A 21,798-nucleotide genomic window follows, 5' to 3' on the forward strand; every position below is an offset into this window, starting at 1 on the left:
CTCTCCGAAAGAGGATAAGGGTTCCTCTCAACCAGGGTCGATTTCTTCTTACCTCTCGACGGTCGGTTATGCGCATCCGATGCGCGTCCGCCGCCGTTAATATGCGTTTACCCGCCGATTTCGCGGCTTATCAAATGCACCTGTCGCGGCCAGGTAGCGTGCATATGACAGCTTTGTAGTTGGTTGGTATTTAGATGAACAAACATTATCTAGATATAAATATTTATATATGCGAAAAGTTGTAAGACTTGGCGACAAGAAGCATAATAGGAATGCTGAGTACTTAACACTTACTACAACTATATTTATTTATTTTTGGGATGTTTCTCATATATTTCATATACTTTTGTTTGTGTTTTACTTTAACATTTATTGATTTTCTTTTTTAAGTTTGCAATTATTTTTAATCTTATTTTTAATCTATTTATATGCAACGCAATATGATGCTATTTTTATTTATTTATACATGGTAAGAAGAATGCATAATATTGGAATTTAATCGGGATATTATTTTTTCCGATATCAGTTATTTTTGTTCAAGTTGATGTAATTTATAGCCAAGGAGATCATTCATTAGAAATTTCGACAAAATTTTACAATCACTACTTTATAATTAGTTATCTTAACAGATATCAACATTTTCAATGATCATTTCGATCTATTTTTACTCATCCCATGTTTGCTCCACCGTTTCCTAGATTTCCCGCTTTTCTCAGATTCGTTCGTTATAGTCATAACTCGCGAGAACTTGGTCAATTATTTCGCATATTATTAGAATATATAGAACAATCGCAGGGCACTCCTGACATTAACTTTTACAGGACGAAAAAACTACTATAGTATATATGTATATATAAAAATAACATTGGCATTTTAATTACGCACATCACAGAGCGATTAATATAGTTAAATTAATGACTTAAATAATTTAAAATGTAATTATCTGAAAATCTATTATAAAAATGTAACATATTGTACAAATATATTTTGAGATATGTTCAACATAGCTATACTTTAATTTGAAAGTGTCGAATGTATAATTAAATTAAAAGATATTTCAAATTTTGATGGATTCAATTCTAATTACTGTTAAATAATTTATTATTGCTCGCGCCCGTAAACAATGCGATAAAATTACACTTCATAATTTCCATCTCCTATTACGTCCTATTTATTGCTGAAATTCTCGAGTGAGTTGAATAAATCGGGTGAAATATTTGCATCGATGAAAAGTGTCGATAGATTTACAGTCGTCCATCGCAAAAGTTATGAGATAATAACCGAGATAATTGCTCGTGGGAAATAATCGCTTTTCGATGGATAGCACACGCGGAGTGTTATATTATTATTGCCGACTGAAGCTTTGCTGCACGAATGATAACACGACGTTCGATAACCTTACCGTTGTATTTCATAATAAAGGCAAATACTCGAAATATTTAACAGGCATATGTCTAAAAATTCCACTTTTTGTATTTTAAATTAATCTTGACTGAAAATAAACTATTTTGCATATTTTGAGCTTCATTTCGCAGACTCGTTAGCATTGAATCGACGATTAATTCCGTTTGATTGAAGGAGTGTTTCGAAATAGAAATGTCATTGCTTGAATTTTAACTAACGAGACAACTTGCTTTAATTTAATTGATACAGTGAGTGCAAAAAGCATTCGTACAAGGAAATTTTTTATAAAAAAAGACTTATAGGAAATAAACATTAATTAGCAATTTTATACAATGAATATATTTTATTCTAACATAAACGAGCTTCGCATATATTCCTGATTTTAGAAGCTAAATTTCTCGACTGTACGAATATTTTTTGAGCATCCAAACTATACAATTTTTAATTTTCGCTTATTTTTTAGATGATATATTTTCTATAATTAATACACATCTTTTTGGTATATATAATTTTAAGGAACGTACAGTCTATTTTATTCTTTATGAATAAATTGTTAATTACCCAGCAAGAAATGATCGTCGATTAAACGTCGAATCAACGTCAAATTGGTGTTGAAATCATCATATCGACATCAATTCGATGACTCATTTCTCGTTGGATAATATTTACTTTTTAAAAATAAAGTTTCTTTAAATAATATTTTCTCTGTACGAATACTTTTTGCACTCACTGTATGCATAAATGTATATCATTGCGATAACAAATTTTAATTAATATTTGAAATTTTATAACAAATTTTAATTATAATTTTATTAAACGTAATTATACAATGAATTATGAATTTCTTTTAATGACAGTACTTTAAATAGATGATGTATATTATTTTTGCTTTATTTAAAAAGAATTAAATTGTATTATTTGAAGAATAAGATTAAACTTTGTTTTAATTGAAAGAAGGGTTTATGTACTTAAATTATTTTATTGTTATTATTTATAGATTTATTTAATAGAAAAAGAAAATCATATAATCTTATTAAATAAAAAATTTTAATTTTAATCAATTAAAGAAAAAAAATTAAATTGTTGCAAGAAGACCTCGTGATATATAAATTGTGATTCTTTTTAAGTTATTAAAATCATATATCTTTGTTGTTTTCGGCATGTATATATAAATTTATATATATAAATTAAAAATAATAATAAAATAATTTTCATAATTATTTTTTCATTGAAAATAAGCTTTAACTTTCAAATAAATATTAACTTTAGTTAAAATAACAAAAACAACCTAAATCTGTGCTAATAAGAGTTAACGCGAACGGAGGTACACAATAAATCTTTCACAAATAATTGTGTTAATTCATACGATGTGTTGATATCATCTTTATTGGAAATCTTGAAATCTTGAACGTTTCGATTCTCTTTGGAATCTTTATCAGCAATCTTTTTAAACCATTCTAGATTTCGCGAAGTTTCATAAAATTTACAGGAATAATACCAAATGTCACAGTAATAAAATTGAAAAAAGACATAAAATTTAGTATTTGACGCATATTGCAGCCAGCGTATTTAAAAAGTAATAATTAACTTTAACATTGCTAACATATTCGTATATCGTAAGCTATAATTTACTGCTCTTTAAATATATTTAATATTTTAATTACAAAACTTAGTAATATATTCGGGGATTTGTAAAGTAAATATTGTGTAAGTAGCCCAACTGATTTTGTAAATAATATTTATTAGATAATGTGTGCTTACGAGTATTAGGTAACATAATGTACTCTAGGGTCCTTCATAGAAGGCGTACAAATCATTGTTCCAGCAATGTCTTCTAGATTAACGTAGATAAAATCGTCGCCGTTGCGATCGTCTTCGTCCGCTCTTCGCGAAACTCATCTTGTTGCGCGAAGTAACAATTTCTTTTTAATAATCGACAGGTAAAATCGAATCTCTCTTTTTCATCGAGGTCGCGGATTATCACTTCTCGCATTTATCCGGCCGAAGTTTGCAAGATTACTTTTTAATAACTTGGCCTATACGCCGTAAAATGGCGTGTAAACCATGATATTTGCAAACTTCACTTTTGGGAAGATGTCTCTTTAAATATATTATTTTTTTAAACGTTTACTTTTCTTTTTACTTGTAACAACCTTCTTTACTTCTTTACTTATACACGTATATGCTAAAAATTCAACAATCATCTATTAATAATAAGAAATCGAGTAGAAATGTTACTGATTCATTGTAGCTACAATGGCTTATACAGTATCGTAAAATTGAGTTTCATGTAGCAGAGCAAGCGCGTCTAATTAATGTAAAGCCGCTTAATCGCGAAGGGCGAGTTACGCTATACACTTCGATAAGCCAGCGCGCAATGTTTAAGGGAAAATTGTTTTGCAAACTGCCGTCGCGATAACAATCTGACCTTAATTACACGCGGACACGACCTCATTAGTGATGCGATTCGATTTTATTGCCGCAGTTCACGCGCTTCTACGACGATCGACTCGACTCGACGTTTTCCCGGGTCAATTCTAACATCAAACCAACCAAAACTCCTAAAATTAGTTTATACACGATCTAAGTTTACCTCTTTTTCTCACTCTCTCTAACTAAAACTTCTCTCAAGTGAATGTATCATTTGTAAATATTTTCCTAAGTTCGTCGAAGCCGACGAGCGTGCGCTCGAAAAATGCGGCTCGACTTTCTTTAAAAAATTCTCGATTAATTAATTTCTATTCTCTTTGCATTTTCTTGCACGAGTTTTCTTCATGCATACATTCTTTTACATACATTCATACTTTTTCCTCTCTCTTTCTCTCTTTTGTTACATACAGGATATTCCAGAACTATCGTCAATTTTGTTCTCTAAGAATTCTTTGATTAATTTGGATTTCGGCATTTTTAAATGAAAATATCGAAGCGTCAGTATTTTGCAAATTATATAAGCAGCTAAAAAGAACTGAAGATTTTTATTATTAATACGTAACGAAAACTTGCTTTTCGATCTGTATTTTGTATTATTTTAACAATTCTAATTGAAAAGTTACGGAACGAAAATATATCTGATATTTTAAAGTACATTTATGAAAGAATCATGAGACAAAATAGATTGAAAATTAATCAAACAATTCGTAAATGAAAGAAATGGCGATAGCATTTTGGAATATCCTATGAATATAGTATATATTTATTTGTTCTCATATAGATAATAGCAAGTGAGTTAATCTCATGCACATTTTATGTCCGCAAGTACATCGATGCCTAATTTTCATAGATATTAATGTAATTACGCCCATATCGGTATATATTTATAATTACGTTCATAGGATACCATGTACATGTGTTTTTGTTTCTCGGTTTTTCACTTTATTATTCTCTCTCTCTCTCTCTTTCTCTCTCTTTCTCTTTTTCTCTCCCTTTCTTTCTCTGATTGTGTAAATGTGTGTATATTATCATATATATATAATATATATACTATTTTTCTTAGATAGTATGTATCAATAGTGTCTCTTGTTTTTTTTTATAGCGTTAAGAATTAATTTATTAAAACTTTCTCTATCTTTTCATTTTCATAGCATCTTTAATATCTAGCCATGCCATTAATCATTGCAATATATTTTTATCGCATGGGTATTTTTCTCGCAAATCTCCCTCACTTTTGCTTTCTCACTTCTCTCTTTCTCACACACACATGCATACATATACACACACACATACACTCTTTCTCTTCCTCTCGCTCTTCTTCTCATCCCGCCACGTAATTAAATTTTTCTAAAAACTTTTACACGCTGTACATAGTCATCGAACAGCTCGAGGCATCCTGCTGATTGTACTTGTATTTGTTGATAATGAAATTTCTCTTTAAACGCTTCCCATTCCGCTTCTCATTCCCGAGTTCTCGCGATATAAACGATGATGCCCTTCAGAACAGTGTTTCCAAAGTGCTTTAACTCGCGACCATCACTTCTTTTTCTAGGATTCATCTCGAGCGTTCGACAAAGCGATAAATCGAAAATGCGAGCGGGCGAAAGTTTCACGTCGTACCTCCGCCGAAGTTCACTGCGGAAATTTACAGCTATCGGCCCCTTTTGGGGGCCAACTTGCACGACTTTACTCGACATCGATTCGACTCGTTTACGTCTATGACGATCGGCATTACTTCAGCTCGAGTCTCCTTGACGTCGAGAGTCAATAAAAGATACACCTTCGTGAAATTGAATTTACTATTTTAGTCGAATCAGAGTCAGGATGATCTAGAAGCGAAAGAGAAGCCTTTTGCAACGGGACCAGCGGATTTCTTTAAAAAATCAAAAAAGACGTGTTTGACGAGCTAGCGTCGTGGCAACTGATTTTTCTTGCGCTTGCATTATTGACGCGCCGAGAAGCGTAGAGCAGGATCCTCGTGGGACGCGTTTAACTTTTCAAAACTAGCTGCTTCGCCCGAGATAACAGGGCGGGAATCGGTTACTCGGTCAGAAACCGGTCGACGTTTGTCCTCGCTCGCATTGCTCGATGTATCGACGTTCGACCGCAAAACTTGTTTCGCGGTAAGTGGTCGGGAGTGCATTATTCTCGCCAGACGAGGTGAAAAATCGTAGCTACGGTCAGAAACGTGCCGCGTTATGGTCTCTCGAGTACAGTAGCGAACTGACTCGTCCCTTCTGCTCTTCTGTACGGTGCATTTCGAAACTACCAGTACGTATTTCGATGACGATCTTGTTACACTCACGCGGACTTGATTTTTCTTTAGAGAGAATCTTACGGAAGACCATCGCGATTTCTTTAAATTTCCGCAAAGATTGCAGTAATCCAAACTTTAGCAAAGTAAAACCGGCCTGAATTTTAAACAGTACACACAGAAAAATATTCTATTGCTAAGGAAAGTAATTACTTAATTTACTTGTTTCTATTAAATAACGGTTATCTTTAACAAAGAATATTTTCTTGATAATAATTTTAAAATATATTTATTATAAATTTTAGAAAAACTCATTAATATGTACCAAAAACAAGAATTTATTTTCTCTTTTGAAAAATATTATAAAATTAATTAAAAAATCGAATTTATATAAGCAAATTGAATTTGTTTTAATTTATAATAATATATTTATATTATAAATTTTAGAAAAACTCATTAATATGTACTAAAAACAAGAATTTATTTTCTTTTGAAAAATACTATAAAATTAATTAAAGAAACGAATTTATATAAGCAAATGGAATTTGTTTTAATTTAATAATCTTGATTGAAGTATTTTTTTTTTCAACTTATTAAGATTCAGAATATATTTTCAATAAATTTAATGCTTGTGATAGACTTATGATATATTCGCGCACATATAAACTTTTGAAATATCTGCAACAAATAATTATTATTTGCATACGATATGTATTTTTCTGTGTGTACAATTTTATTCTCAGTCTGTCACCTTGAAGCTTTTCTATAATTTTCACTTGTAATTCAATCACAGTTGTTATTGAAATATGTTCCGGTGGTTTTGGTACACTATGTACGCACGCTTCGGTCACGGTTGGATATATTCTACTTACACGTTTCTTGTTCAGCCAAATTCGCTCGTTGTTGTGCGCTTAGACATGTCAATTTTTTTTAAGTTAATTGTATATAATGTAATAAGTATAATATATATATTTATTAATCTGAGTTTCTAGGCAGTTGTGTGTTTTTATGGTATATACGGTAAGGTTTATACAACTAAGATCTCTTCCTTTTCTCGCTATTATCTTTTCCTCTTGCCCTTCTCTCTGATTTTTCCTCGGTTACGTCATCTTAGAAAAAAATGAATTCTATTTCGCATACGTAGTTGATCGCCCTACTCGTTAGATATTAGAAAATGAACACGTTGATCTATGGGAAGAATAATGGTCGAGCTGTTCGAGAAAAGAACGTTTACATTCATCTATGCATATATATCTTTTTTTTTATTGGATTTTTTTCATGTCGCGAAAAATGGCGTGATCGTGAACGTAAGATGAAACGTTACTCCGAGATAAATTAAACGTGAGAATTATAGATTGTCCGAACGATACGAGACACGGGTGTATCGATAAATTCCATTTTGTCTACATACATAAATAATTGACGTTTTTCGGATACGATTTTCGCGTCCACCTTCTCGAAACGCTCGAAATTATTCCTGGTTTTTTTTTTTTTGACAATATATCTTCTTTCTCGTCTCGCTCACATGTGTTGCTCACTCATACACACTCAAAATAATTATCTATGATTTCCCCTCAACTCTTGAGTCGATTTGCAATATTTGCCTCGGCGTCATTTGCAATATTTGCCTCGCGTGGAGGAAAGATATCCATAAATTATTTATAAAGAATAACCGTGACGCGGCCGCGCGTTTGTTCATCTAAACGTAGTTAAAATTACGAAGGTTTACATTACGGAAACGCTACGGAAAGAACGGTATGTGTGTGTCTTCCTGACGTCCTAATCGGTGGTATTGAGCAAAGTGCCGTAATTACATACTCGTTAGACTTACTCGAATTAGAAATTATATACGTATCCTCCTATTGGTCGTTTATGCTACTTAACAGTAGACTGAGTAGACTATTTGGCGGTTACTTGCGTTATTGCTGCTAAAATTTATGTAAAAGGGAGCTGCGCCTCACTCTCTAATATGGTTATCAATTAATCGTAAAACTTCTTTTTTTTTTTGGTATTTTGACAATTTTCATTGTATTTGCTAGATCTCTCGGGATAAATGCACGCTGATAGCTTTATTTTGAGGGAAAACAAGGAATTCGCCTTTCTTGCTGAATCGAGTTTCGAATGTTGTCGCGGGGGACATACAGCCAACGATATATTTTTAATTAACGACTAAGTTCATTAAACTCATGTTTTGTTTTCTCGCATTGCAAAAAGCATGTTCTTTGTCAATAGTCTAGTTCTTTGACAGTTTGTGCGGACGAAAATCCCGTAGCTCGTGGAGCAGCGCCGCGAGTCGTCGAAGGCATCTCGATTGTTCTCAAAAATGTGTGTACGCGAATGTGCTTTCGCGTTAATACAGTGTGTTTAGTACGTATTGAAAAATTTCTTCGTAGATGTACAGTCCACGCTAGACTACGTTATGCTTCTTATCGTCCTCGCTCTATCTATCCTTCCAAATACTGCTATCATTTAATACGATATTAACAAAGTCGTAATCGGAAAATCTCGGCGCATCGACGCAATACGCGTGCTTCTCTTCTCGCGATTGTCTCGCGATTCGTTCGATTAAAGCGGTATGACGGTCGATTGAGCTGATAATGTTTGTTACGTTACTATAAATTTTCTGAATAACTATAAAAGCGTTTACAAGACTATGTGTGATTTATAACAAGGTACGAAATTAAAAATTATATTTATATTATACCAAAATTTTCGGTAAACCTTTCTCGTCTCTTCTCGGGGCTCTCTTTCTCTGATACATTTCTGAAATATCTCTTACGAAGTACCTATCTTTTCTGTCAAGGAGCATTCTGTCGTGTAGCTAAACCGACTATTATATCGTTTTATCGTTTTAATGAATTGTCGAGCGTAACGTACCCACGTCTTCGATTCGCAATAATGCGACTTTCTTCGATACATTTTTCTCCCTTCTGCGACATGCCCCGATTTTTTTTTTTTTTAGATGGAAGCACAAAATGTTTCACGAGGCCCGCGGAAAATATCACAGCCCTGAGAGAAGTCACGAAACTATCCGCGACGCATCCAGGAGTTTTTGGTCGTAGTTATTTTGAAAGTGGCGTAAGTTCAAGTTTGTGATACTCTCTAAATTCTGGACTATAAATTCGTGCAAACTGCCTCTACAAATTCTACTTCTGAAAATTGTTATATACGCCATTTTCAAAACGAACGGCTTGTATATTAGCAATAGCTTCCGAAGAGTATAGGTCGCGTTACGCGTTGCAAGTGATTTGTTAAATCAACGTTTTGTTCTCAAAGCACTTGTGGCTGTAGGACGATTCAGGACGACGGTTCGTGCAATCGGAGCAGCAAATACAGTGATGGAACTCGAGCAAAATTATGCGAAGTAGCGTAATAGCCAATCTATTACGCTCCGAGAAACTTGTCTATGCAGATATATATAGAAATGTATCGGTTGCAAGTCATTATAAAGAATTTTTGCTGAATTATCAAGAGTTGTCACAAAACTGGAAATCAGGGTAATGTTAGGGAAATTGAAAACATTCGGGGAAATCAGGGAAATATCAAAGAATTTTAAAAAATTTGCCAGAAAATAAAAAATTCTTGGTTCTAAAGATGTTTGATGTGCGTATACACACCTGCGTAGTTTTGAAATACTACCAATTTAACTACCATTTAACAATTAAATGCAACCAGTATAAACAATATTAATAATAATGTACATTGCTATGTTAAATTGCTCTTTTAACAAAATATTTAACGGTTTCCAAGTCAGGACAAAAGAACAAAAAAAAAATATTGATTCAATATTATTGAAAGTCAGGTAAAGACATGAAATTTTATTTGGAAATCAGGACGAGTTATGGAATTTTAGGACGAGGAATTTGTGGCAACCCTGTTATCAATTAAATTATCAACTCAACATTGTTGCATCTTTGCTTACGTTTTCGAAACTGAGAATGTTATAGGTTCACCTAAGGTGTTCGCAAAATCCAGTATAAGTGTGGCAGTGAATTAATATCGGCAACGAGTGGCATTACATACGCACTCTTAAGCATAATCAAGCAGCATGTCAAAATAGATTTCAAGAATAGCCAATATTCTTTGCATGCGATCTCAATTAGAAGTGTTGTGCTTTTATCGATAGCGCGTGAATCTGGACAAGATTAACCTTCCGGAACTGAGGCTAAAATCATAATTACTGACGCTGGGTTTGCAAGACTTATCTAATTTATGTTAATTAAGAGGCACTAATTAAGGAACGAAAATGATACAATTTGTATAAAATGGAATGAATATTAAGTTCTTCTTAAAATATTATTTAAAATGAATAAGTCTAAATTTTCAGATGTAACACAAAGAGAATTGAACTGTTTGACTTTTTCGACAAAGAAATTTATAGCTGATCGTGAGTGAGTTCAATACAGGTCTATCGTCTCAGTTCCGGAAACTTAAATTTGTTTTACAGAAAGAAGCAAGTCAAATTTTGAAAGATTAAAATGGAATCGATGCGCGATTAACAGGAAATTTCGCTTCGTTGCGTTGCTATATCAATTAAAAAACTCGCCATAAAGCGAACGATTTGTTTTTTTTTCTTTTTTATTATTGATGCATGAGAGCTACCTTCGAAGCCTTTAATCGTTAGAAATTTAATATCTTTCGCATTCTCAAACTTCTCTCTTTGGAGATTTCGTTATATTCGCACATTATAAGCGCACTTGTCTGATTTGATATTCATGTATAGGGCGTTTCAAAATTACACTGACAAACACCATCGGTGGCGAATTCATTGACAAATTTGGAGTCATCTTAAAAACTATCGAAATATTAATAATTTCTCAATTATATAAGCGATTGGATATGAGTGATCTTCCGTATATTATTTTTGAAAAGTACAAACAATTAACGAAATCTTACTCTACATTTAATCTTAAGTGAACTTTGAAAGCTTTTGTTTAATGCTTATTCATGTATTTAATGTTATAAATCAGAGAAAGGGTAAGACCTCTTTTATTCAGCTATTTTTCTCTTTATTATGGAACGATTAAGTGCAAAACGCTCAAAGAGAGAATTTATAGATATCAATTTCTTAGAGAATTTAGAAAAGTTTTATGACTAGACATCGGATTATATGCATAATTAAATTGTTAAAATATGCATGCAAATATGTATTAAAAAAATATGTAGTAAAAAAGACCAAAATATGCATAAAATATGCATTATCAAAAAAGAAACGACTTAATTTAAGATATATATTTTATTGCTTTAATGTCAAATTGAACTAACTCAAATCAAATTATCTCTTTGAATTAAACAAATTACAGCAAAATATTGGAAAAATCAAGGAAACATAAGAATTAAAAAATCAACGAAACATAAGCGTTTATAACTTAAGATGTCACGGACCAATCAAAGGGCCGCATTAGCGTCTTAAGACATTATACTTAAGACGGTTTTGAAATAAGAATCGACTATGAATACCGGCCATCGTTTCCAAAGTTTTACGCGCCTATTTCAAATTACCATATTTGTAAAAGTTTTGGCGTTTTATACAAAAATATGCACTTTCAATAAACAAATTATTATTATATGCAAAATGCTGCAAACAGCCCATTATATGTATTTTGCATATGCAAATATGCAAATGCATATAATCCGATGTCTATTTATGATTAATAGTCAAAAAGAAAAAAATGCAAGTTTCGAAGAAAAGATTTTTTTGGCGATATTATATCTAATTATACAAGCTTGAACAAAAATAAGTTGACGGAAATGTACAAATAGTACATGAATATCTATTTTTATGGTTCTCGTATGACGTGAGATTGAATTCAAATATTTCTTAGGATACGCACAGGATATTTTTAATATAGTATCATTAATTCATTTAAAAATTATAAAAAGTACGGCTTATCTCTTTGGTGTATGACAGTGATGTCATTTATGATCGTTCCAGATCTCTGGTCGTAGTACCTATAAAGAACGATATAAATGCAACGCCTGAGATAATAATTGTGTACTCCATTCGAACTATTTCGGCTTTTTTTTTAACGCAAGAAATCTTACAAGATTAATCACGTACAATTGTCACATGCAATTTGTCCATATTCTTGCACATTTAACACTAAATATGGCTGCCTGGTTCTGAATTTTATTAATTTAACAGATCGTGTTTGCATGTACTGGAGACATGATACGAGAATCAGCCGACCATAGTTGGTACTAAATGTACATTGAGAATATGACCTCCCGTTTTTTTCGACAAAATTTTTTTCGAAAATTCTTTCGATCGTTTTTGCGACTAACAAAATAATTTAAATAAATTACGTGTGTAACAAGTATTTTTGCGAATTTATCTAGATGAGTTAAAAATTGCAGTTTATAAAGCGAAATTATGAAATCGTGATTCAAACTTTTAAACTTTCAAGTTTTCTGTGTTTATTATTATTATTATTATTCATTTAGAGGTAAAATATATGGTATGGCGTATGTAAAATATGCACTTTAACGTGCGAGTGATGCAAATTGCGAAATAAATAAATAAGTATTATTAAGCCAAGTTTGAAGTCTGGACGGAAATGCCTGACAAATGATCGCAAAATTATATCCAATAATTTGCAAGCATGGAAGAAATATTGAGTTAAAAACAGTCATTAATCTTTCTTTAACATTATGAAATTACTAATTCATCAGATATCGCAAAAATAAGTGGTGCTTGTAAGAGGGGGATAATTATTTCTCAAACACGATCGCAATTTACTGTCGTTAACGGCGCTTGAGATTTTTCAAACGGAGTCGCAGGTGAACGGGCTCGCCACGTTCCAAAGGTGTCTCCGAAGGATCCTCGACGCCATTAATTTCGAAGGACCGGTCGCATTCCCGCGCTGAATCTTCGTCTCTCGTTAAGGCGCGACGGAGTCCCTGAAGTAGAAGTCGGCAGTTCTTTCGGTGTAGATTGGTCGGTCGTTTCCATTAGAGATATCCGTGAAACTTTCTTACGGTACGAATCCTTTGGTACGATTCGGGACACGCGTCCTTACAGGCTCCAGTAATACCGCGGTATCCTCAGAATCTTCGGCGATCGTGCAAAGTCGAGAAATCCCGGCACAATTGTCCTTAAAGAAGATCAGGACGCGCCGTAAACGCAGGCCGAGTTGTCTGGTGGACTGATCTTCTCCACAGGTAACACCGCTGCTCTGTGCCACTCGTCACGAACCTGTTATCGGAAAAGATAATAATTGCTTACTACAGCAAGATAAGAAATGGAGAACAAAATCGATCTGTGTCTGATATCATTTTTGGATTTTTTTTTTACAAACAGTTTTGTTGAAATATCTAAGAATTTAGACAGACCTAAAAATAATTTTGTTAAACTATCAAAATTCAAAATAATTGTGCAGGACATTTAAATTTGTCTATGAAAAGGAGAGTACAACTTTCACTTTTTTTGCGATCGTTCGGAGATCGTTTTATTTTTACATCTTCTTTATGTATTTTTCTTTATGGAAACCAAAAATTATCATAATAATGAACGGTACACTCAAGGAAAAATTAGTACATTGAAATAAAGTTCATAAAATGCTCATTCATATCGTCGCTGTTAGTTATACTTCAATCATTTAAAAATTAATTCGATCGATTTTGATCGATTTTGATCGATTTTATTAACTATATTTTAATATATCCATGCAAAATTTTTTGCAGCTCTGCTGATCATGTTTGAGTTTTTCGTATGATTATTTTGATGATCCAACAAAATTTTTCAAATTTGTATCTCTATCTAAATTTTTAGGTACTTTAATAAAATCGTTCTTTCTACAGGAAGTTGATCAAGACCAATCTTTATGGGAAGAAAATTATGTAGCATCTGTTGTAAATTTTTCTGCAAAAATATTCGTGTTATTTAATCTATAATATTATATTTCATTGTTTATTAATGTTTTTATTTTTTTTTTCTATGTAACTATTTGATTTGCTTGAAAAAGCTTGTTTCTGCTATTTTTATTTTTTATGTCATACAGAGCTGTTATCTTTATTGCGAGCGTGAAAATAATTCCAACAATGAACTTGTGAAAACAGGAGCAACGCCATAGTTACAACGCACTCAATTAACTTAACGCGTGCGTAACAAAGAGTATTAAAATTTTAATAACCATCCAAAAGCGTTGATAAATATATTCAGCGAGCACGCGCGATTAATCGTAGTCAGATACTCGGAATTACCTAGTCACCGTCGTAGGATATATTTTTATTTTAGCAGCCGAAATATTTTTATTTTTACAGTCATCGTAAATAATGATCGTAAAAGATACGGCATCCTGTAGCCGATTAGAAACGAACATCGCCATACCTGTTCGACTTTCGCGAATACCCTCAGTAAGTTGAGGCCGGCTAGTTTCTTGATGTCATCCTCCGTCCATGTAGGATCCTCTAACAAGGTGGCCAATAGTTGTGGATACCTCGAGACATCCTCTAAACCCGTGGGAGTACTACAAAAGGTACAAATCTCGTGAGAGTCAAACGATCTTCTTAACTTAGCTGATTCGAGGTAACACTCAGAGAACGACGATAAGTTCGCAGCGCTCGATGCGTTACGTCCAGTTTTTAAAAGAGCATCATAACAATAAACTGAATAACGATTGATTCGTTTGTTTTGAAAACGATATGAACTATATTTTTAGTCAATCTGAGTTGGTATATTTAGTGTCATAAAACTGGTCTTCAATACTTTCACTTCTGCTACAGTATTGTACTCGCAATTGACGTGTGTCCCACGCATTATTATAGATACGCAAGCTTTTGTGATTCTACATTAGGTCTGAACAGTCTGATTGTTATTATGAATAAGTATTGAATTCGAAAATAGAAAATAACTTGTGTACAATTAGTTAATTTATTATAAAATGTATTTGTTCGAGCATGTAAGTTTAATCATAAAATTACAAAAATTTATGTTTCTGTTTGGATAACATATTTTAGTGATTTTACGAGCGGTATTCGGTGAACATAAATTAATTTTATTTTTTATTCAATATAAAAGAAAAGCCATATTTTGAATGTCAAAGGGACACCTAATGGGTATAGACTGTGCGTTCCATGATCTTAGCTTCTGTGCTCAGTTATAAAGAATTGAACATATTAGCATCTTTCTTCATCAACTTGATACTTTAGAGAGAAAGTGATATGATTCGAGTCATCTCACTCTTTCTAAATCGATAGTGACAACTTCATAGGAATGTGCAGTCTATTTTTATCACAGCTATGGTTAAACCGAAATAAATTTTGAAAAAATTATTATGACGAAGGAAAAAAAAGTTGCGTTAACAACGATATTATTTTACTATGCATTTACATTATTACAAGAACCATGATAGGCACTTTGTGAAAGTTTCATGACTGCGGAACAAAAGCAGTTCCTTGGGCATTGTTTCTTGTAACCTCCCCTCCATCAAATTAACCTCCCGGGACTCACGCGCTTCTGAAAACAAGCGAAGCAATTATCCTCGAGCGTAAAAGTGGAACTCTCTGTAGGTTAAATATATATTTACGTCGAGTTGCAGATTTATCATGTCTCGTACTTTTCGATGAAATTAATCACAAGCGTTACTGTATCAAATTACTTTTATAACAACGCGCCGTGTGTGTGTCTCTGAGTGCCCCTGCGTGCGAAAATAGATATTGTGAAAAAATAATTACAAATTTATCCCGTCGAAACCCGCTCCGATTCCAACATGATCGATTCCCGCCACCTTTCGAATATGATTGATGTGTGCTGAAACAATATATTGGGCCTTAATCATTTTGTCCTGGTGCCAGCACGTCACAAAATATTTTAATATGAAATATTTTAATATAAATGCATGCGCTTTTGCCTGTGGGAATAAAATGTGATTGGGGAATAGCACGGTTACGAGGTAACGCGCTCATGAGATCGTCATGCATGCATAGGTAAAATGTTTGATTATTGTCAGAAACACGCACACACAACGGATCTTTTTAAATATTTTTTACATAGCGAGCGTTAAAGAAAAAGTAAATATATATCCCACTTAAAAAATGGCTAAGCAAGATGAATTGTAGAATTCTTGCAATATTAAGATACACGTTTGTTCTTCATTCGAGAAATAACGGATGCATTTATTTTGTTATAATTTTACGTCTTTTTACGAGCATGGCTCCGAAAATTAAATTTACAACGGAAAATGTGTCAAAGTGACGTAAAATACAACGTGTACAGTAATTACGCGTCTGTCACATGCAATATTGATACGGTATAATTTACTCTCGGGGTTCAGCTTAGCACAGTTTCGCGTATAGCGTTGCACGTACCAATAACGTCTTTTATAGTAGCGGTGCTGTTGCATGTTATGAAGTAGGTATAAAAAGGGACCATCGCCACTCCGCCATTCTTAGCCTGTGAACAGATACATTAATGTCATACACACCGTGTGATAGTATTTCTTTCGATCTTTAAACGTATGACACGAAATTACATCGTGCAGTTATGTACAATAAAATCATAATATATATTATTCCGCTACTGAAATTTATTCGCAAGAAAATGGTTGGTTGTTTAATCCCTTCAAATCTGATTTTATTGAAACCCCATGTAAAAAACATTTTAAAAAATTCAATTTATGCGCACTTTAATAAATAATTTATACTAAACTGCAATTAATTTTTTTCAAAGTTTTGACTATTTTTCCAACGTATACATTATTATGTATATTAGATCTTAGATAATGTCGATAGAATTAAATAATTTCAACGAATAATGTCTTGATGTACATTACAATGTACGCAGGATTTAAAAGGGTTAAAACGGCCTTTCTTTAGGATCCCATGGTATAAAAAATTTGATATAAAAATAAATTAAATACAATATTTTATTAATTTAATTTGTTCTAACAGATTATTATTATTACAAAATATATTTAAAGATGAAATAATATGATATAATTGTATCAAAAAAATCAGCGTTTCAAAAAATTAATAATTAGTGATGAAAATAAAATTACAATACAAAAGAAATTATAATAGGTACACAGTAAAAAAGAAAATGTTAATTTTAACATTTTTTACATGTCCCAGGAGATCCACTCTAATTTAGCGTTTCAAAAAATTATTAATTAGTAATGAAAATAAAATTACAATACAAAAGAGATTATAATAGGTACGCGGTAAAAAAGAAAATGTTAATTTTAACATTTTTTACATGTCCCAGGAGATCCACTCTAAATTTTAAGTTAAAGTAACTCATTCGTCTTGTGTTATTTATTAACGAACTAGTAATGTTAAATAATTGACACAATACTTTACATTTATATTTGTTATTTTGACTTTAGAGATGATTTAAAATTAACATATAAAATAAGTAGAGCGCATAGAAGAATAGTTGCAGTAACTCGTAAGAAAATGTTAATAAAACATTTTTGTTCGTATAATGTGAATAAAAAAATTCTTAGATATTAAATTGACTTTGAGATATATAAATTAATTGAAACAATTGTATTAAAAACACTCAAAATAATATATTTCATTTTTAATCGACATACGCAATTGTTAAGTTAGAAAGGTGACATGAATCTAACACATCAAAATGTTACAAAAATAATAACATATCAGTTGTATGTTTATTTTACATTGAAGTAATAATCAAAATGTGGTAACACAAGAAAAATTCTACATATGGACGCACGATTTTTTACTGTGTACCTAATATAAAACAGTAATATAAATTATTTCAATTAATACGAATTTTTTCATTAACTATATTAGTTTTTTTTAATCAACAGAACGCGGAAACTATCGGGAAAACTGTTTCAAGGAACACAGTTGTCTACTTGATACCTATCCTTACCTAATATAAAACAGTAATATAAATTATTTCAATTAATACTAATTTCTTCATTAACTATATTAGTTTTTTTTAATCAACTGAACGCGGAAACTATCGGGAAAACTGTTTCAAGGAACACAGTTGTCTACTTGATACCTATCCTTGCTATTCTATGCAATGTTAATTAGGGCAGCAGGACAACGCGGTTAATAACACGCTACCGGACAAGCCATCCGGCTTAGATCGTTGTTACTCATCCTCTCAGTCTGTGGGTATAATTAAGGGAATATCGATCGCTTATGGAGAGAGAAGGGAATGAAGTTCGTGGACATGGTGATGTTAGTAGGGTGACTTCAAGACATCGAGGAAAATTTCGATTAATTAATCAGTAACCATCTTGTTTTTCGAAGATGGATTAACAATATTTCGCGTACACTATTTTACAAGTTGAAAATATGTTTAAAAACCATAGCAATATGATCAGTGATGCATTTCGATGCGAAAATCTCGGAATATTGTCTCAAAACTTCTCATCTCATTTAAAAACATTTCCGCGACTATCATATGTTTTTTCTCGTATCGTCTCGTCTCGGAAAAATTGGAGAAATTCATGCCAGTTACAATTAATGTGCTGTCTCATTATATAAATAAATATTTTAAACAAATGAAACGAGAGTCGTTAAATATAATTTTTCAAGAATAAAATATTATCAGGTAGAAATTATTAGGTAATATCAAGATATTGCAATAGAAATCAGCGCCAGGTTAGTAAAAATAAACGTTTTTCTCTCAGAACTTCATATCTACGAATTTCAAAGTGGATTATAATATTATAAAATATTGATACATTATCAGTTATTGTTACTTTTATTACTTATACCTTTTTACAATTTTAATATAATTATTTAAAATAATATAATTTTCATAATTTTTTTTACGTATTTATAATTTAAGTTTCTTTATCTGGATAATAAATTTTTTTATTATATCATTATTAATTCTTTACATAATTATATTAGAATTTTTCCTAAAAATTACACTGCATTCTCATATGGATCAAATGACCCATAAATACTGCTACAGAATATAAAATAAAATATTAAATTTACATCGTACATTTCTTCAATAAAGTCCCTAAGTGTAAAATTAATTAACAATAAATTGAATTTAATTTCGTTAACTTAGAACTCCTTGAGCTCATCATCGTCGGTTCGTCAATTGTTAATCTACGGACATGCGGTACGAGAATGGGATGAAATTTTAATGAAGCGTTACGTTTAAGTCCTCGGCCAACTGTTACACTATTAATGAAACGTCAATTATCGTACCGCGTTTATGCTCCTCGCAAATTCAATGGGCGATGAAAAATTTTGGTTCTGCGGTTCAAAGGACGAGATTAATGCCGCGATTGGATTAACTCCAATTGGCGATGGTGGGTGTGGGCAGAATTATCGATAATAACGTGGATTAAGCCTCGAATTTCTAACTCGTGCTATTCTGGCGCGTTGTTTCCGTTGCTCCAAATCGTTTTGACATATATATCTTGAGTCCTCGCTCCTTCATCGATTACGAATAGTTCGCGATTATCTCGTTACATGAACTCGAACAATTTGCGCGTTCTCGATGTTACTTTGTGTTTGATATTACAGATCCCGACGTTCTTGCACATTTCCACCGATCCGATCGGTGCGCATGTTTTACAACTTTGCGGATTGCAAACTACTCTCGTATCGCGTTCGATTTGCACACGGCTTGCCTCACTTCGCTTGTACGCTACGGATTTAATTTCGACGTTACGCATCTCACTTCCAGATATCAGATCTGTCGATAAAACTTGCGTTTAATCACCCAGCACTGTGCGCACACCTTCTTTTTTGCGCTTTCGCGTTTTTATTTCCTTTTATATGTACTCGAACGATCGCAATATATAAAAAGCGATTGTCGGCAGCTATTTATTTTCGTGGCGTATGCTTTACCAAGTTAAATTTTATCTACCAAATTAAAAAGTAAAACACAAATAATACTGTTTCTTGTTGTTTATACAAGCTTACCTTTTTAAAAAAAAGGTAAAAAAAGCGCTAAGCGTGGGTGCTTAGAATCAGTAATACTGTTTCTTGTTATTTATACAAGCTTACCTTTTTAAAAAAAAGGTAAAAAAAGCGCTAAGCGTGGGTGCTTAGAATCACACATATTCGAATTCATATTCTATCATATTCATATCATTCTATCATATTTTAATTTTATCATATTTTTATTATCATATGTTTTATTATATATTTTTACATACATGGGAAGAATGATTTTGCTGAAGTATCTAAATAGCTAGATTCAGATCTGAAAATAATAGACTATCAAAATAATTGGACTATCAAAATAATTATGTAGAACGCTCAAGCTGATTATTAGAATGGCAAAATGTTATGTAGCAGTGCTTATCACGCTTGAGTTTCCTACATAATTATTTTATTGGTTCAATAAAGTTATTTCAGATCTGTATCTATGAAAAGAACAATTTTATTAAAGTATCTACATTGAAAAAAAACGATATTATATCAATAACATTATTGTAATTGAAAATAATCTTGTTAATTCAATAATAGTATTGATAAAGGAATAAAATTTTATCAAAACAAGAGCATGACGAATTTGTTTCATTAATAGTGTTGTGTGTGTGTGTGTGTTGTGTAAATTAATAAAACTATTTTTAATTAAAATAATGCTGTTGATATAATATAATTTTTTCCAGTGTAAAAATTTAGCTGCAAATTTGAAAATAACTTTTCGGATTATTCTAAATAATTTTATGTAAGACGCTTAAATTAATTATTTAAATGTCAAAATTTTTTATTATTATCATCAAATTTTAGAGTCCTACATAACTATTTTGATGATCTAACAAAATTATTTTCACATCTATGGCTTATAGCTAAATTTTTAAATATTTCAACAAAATCATTTTTTTCTGTGTATCAAAATTTTTAGAACTTTAACAAACTCATCATTCTTTCTGTGTACGTTTTCCATGATAATCCTATTTTAACATTGCTGCCTCTCTAATTACAGTTCCGCATCGAAGTTGTATAATAATTAATTAGAATATTAAAATAAATTTTTGACAAGAGGCTGTTTTGCATTGCCGCGTAAAATCAATAATGTTCATGGCCATGTTTACAGCGTAGCTGCGAATATTTTATTACTCGCTGTTCCTCAAATATTACACGTATCGTAATTCCGCCGGGTAGTTGTCGCTCACCAATACTAAACCACACCAAAACTGAGCTTTAGTACAACCTGGTTGGTCCGTGGGATGTATATACGTTGACCCGAAATCAAATAATCTCGGTATAGTTGAACAAAGGCTGTAGCTGCGGTAGCCAGCAACTTTCATACGCGTTGGTTTACATTTTCGCGAGTGCTCTCGCTTTGATTTCCTCTGTCCGTCTCTTGTAAGCGCGGTGTAGCAAAGAAATATCTCATTCGTTTTCTGTACACGAGCGCTCATACTCCGCAGTGTTTTCTAACTGACCGACACGCGCGTGGTGTAGCAAGGGACCTGAATAAATAAATAAATAAATCCGTTTGTACATATTGCAATCGACGTATCGCTTTTTTTCCTCGTGACAGCGGCGTTCCGTTTCGCTCGCTACCTATTTCTGCGGAAAGTGCGGAATATCAGCAACGATGGAATAATTGAACTGATCCGTTTACCGTATTTCTTTTCCACTCTGTTTTTAAAGGGCAATCCGATTGCATTCGGAGTATACGTGTTTATGCGACTCGGAGAACTCACCAGATTTCTGAGCACGTCGTCCGGCACGTTTCTGGTGGAATTGCACAGCGCCCTGGCAGCGCTGTGCGAGAAGATCACCGGCGCCCTCGTCGTCTGCAGGGC

The 21,798-nt window shown here is 32.4% G+C and overlaps 1 protein-coding gene across 1 annotated transcript in view; it reads right to left on the minus strand.

Annotated features, from left to right (window-relative positions):
- Positions 1-12,556: 12,556 nt before the first annotated feature.
- LOC108770543 (dipeptidase 1) overlaps positions 12,557-21,798 on the minus strand; it is a 143,647-nt gene continuing 134,405 nt past the window's right edge. The window contains exons 9-13 of the mRNA XM_018522174.1: positions 21,697-21,798; positions 16,397-16,481; positions 15,764-15,839; positions 14,418-14,556; positions 12,557-13,283 (exon numbers count right to left, since the gene is read on the minus strand). The exon at positions 21,697-21,798 is cut by the window's right edge and continues 1 nt beyond it. Of these exons, the coding sequence (XP_018377676.1) occupies positions 13,194-13,283; positions 14,418-14,556; positions 15,764-15,839; positions 16,397-16,481; positions 21,697-21,798 (492 nt within the window). The 3' untranslated portion in view covers positions 12,557-13,193. The remainder of the gene's footprint in view (positions 13,284-14,417; positions 14,557-15,763; positions 15,840-16,396; positions 16,482-21,696) is intronic.

This window comes from Trachymyrmex cornetzi, unplaced genomic scaffold, assembly GCF_001594075.2.
Source record: "Trachymyrmex cornetzi isolate Tcor2-1 unplaced genomic scaffold, Tcor1.1 scaffold129, whole genome shotgun sequence".
NCBI classification, from domain to species: domain Eukaryota; kingdom Metazoa; phylum Arthropoda; class Insecta; order Hymenoptera; family Formicidae; genus Trachymyrmex; species Trachymyrmex cornetzi.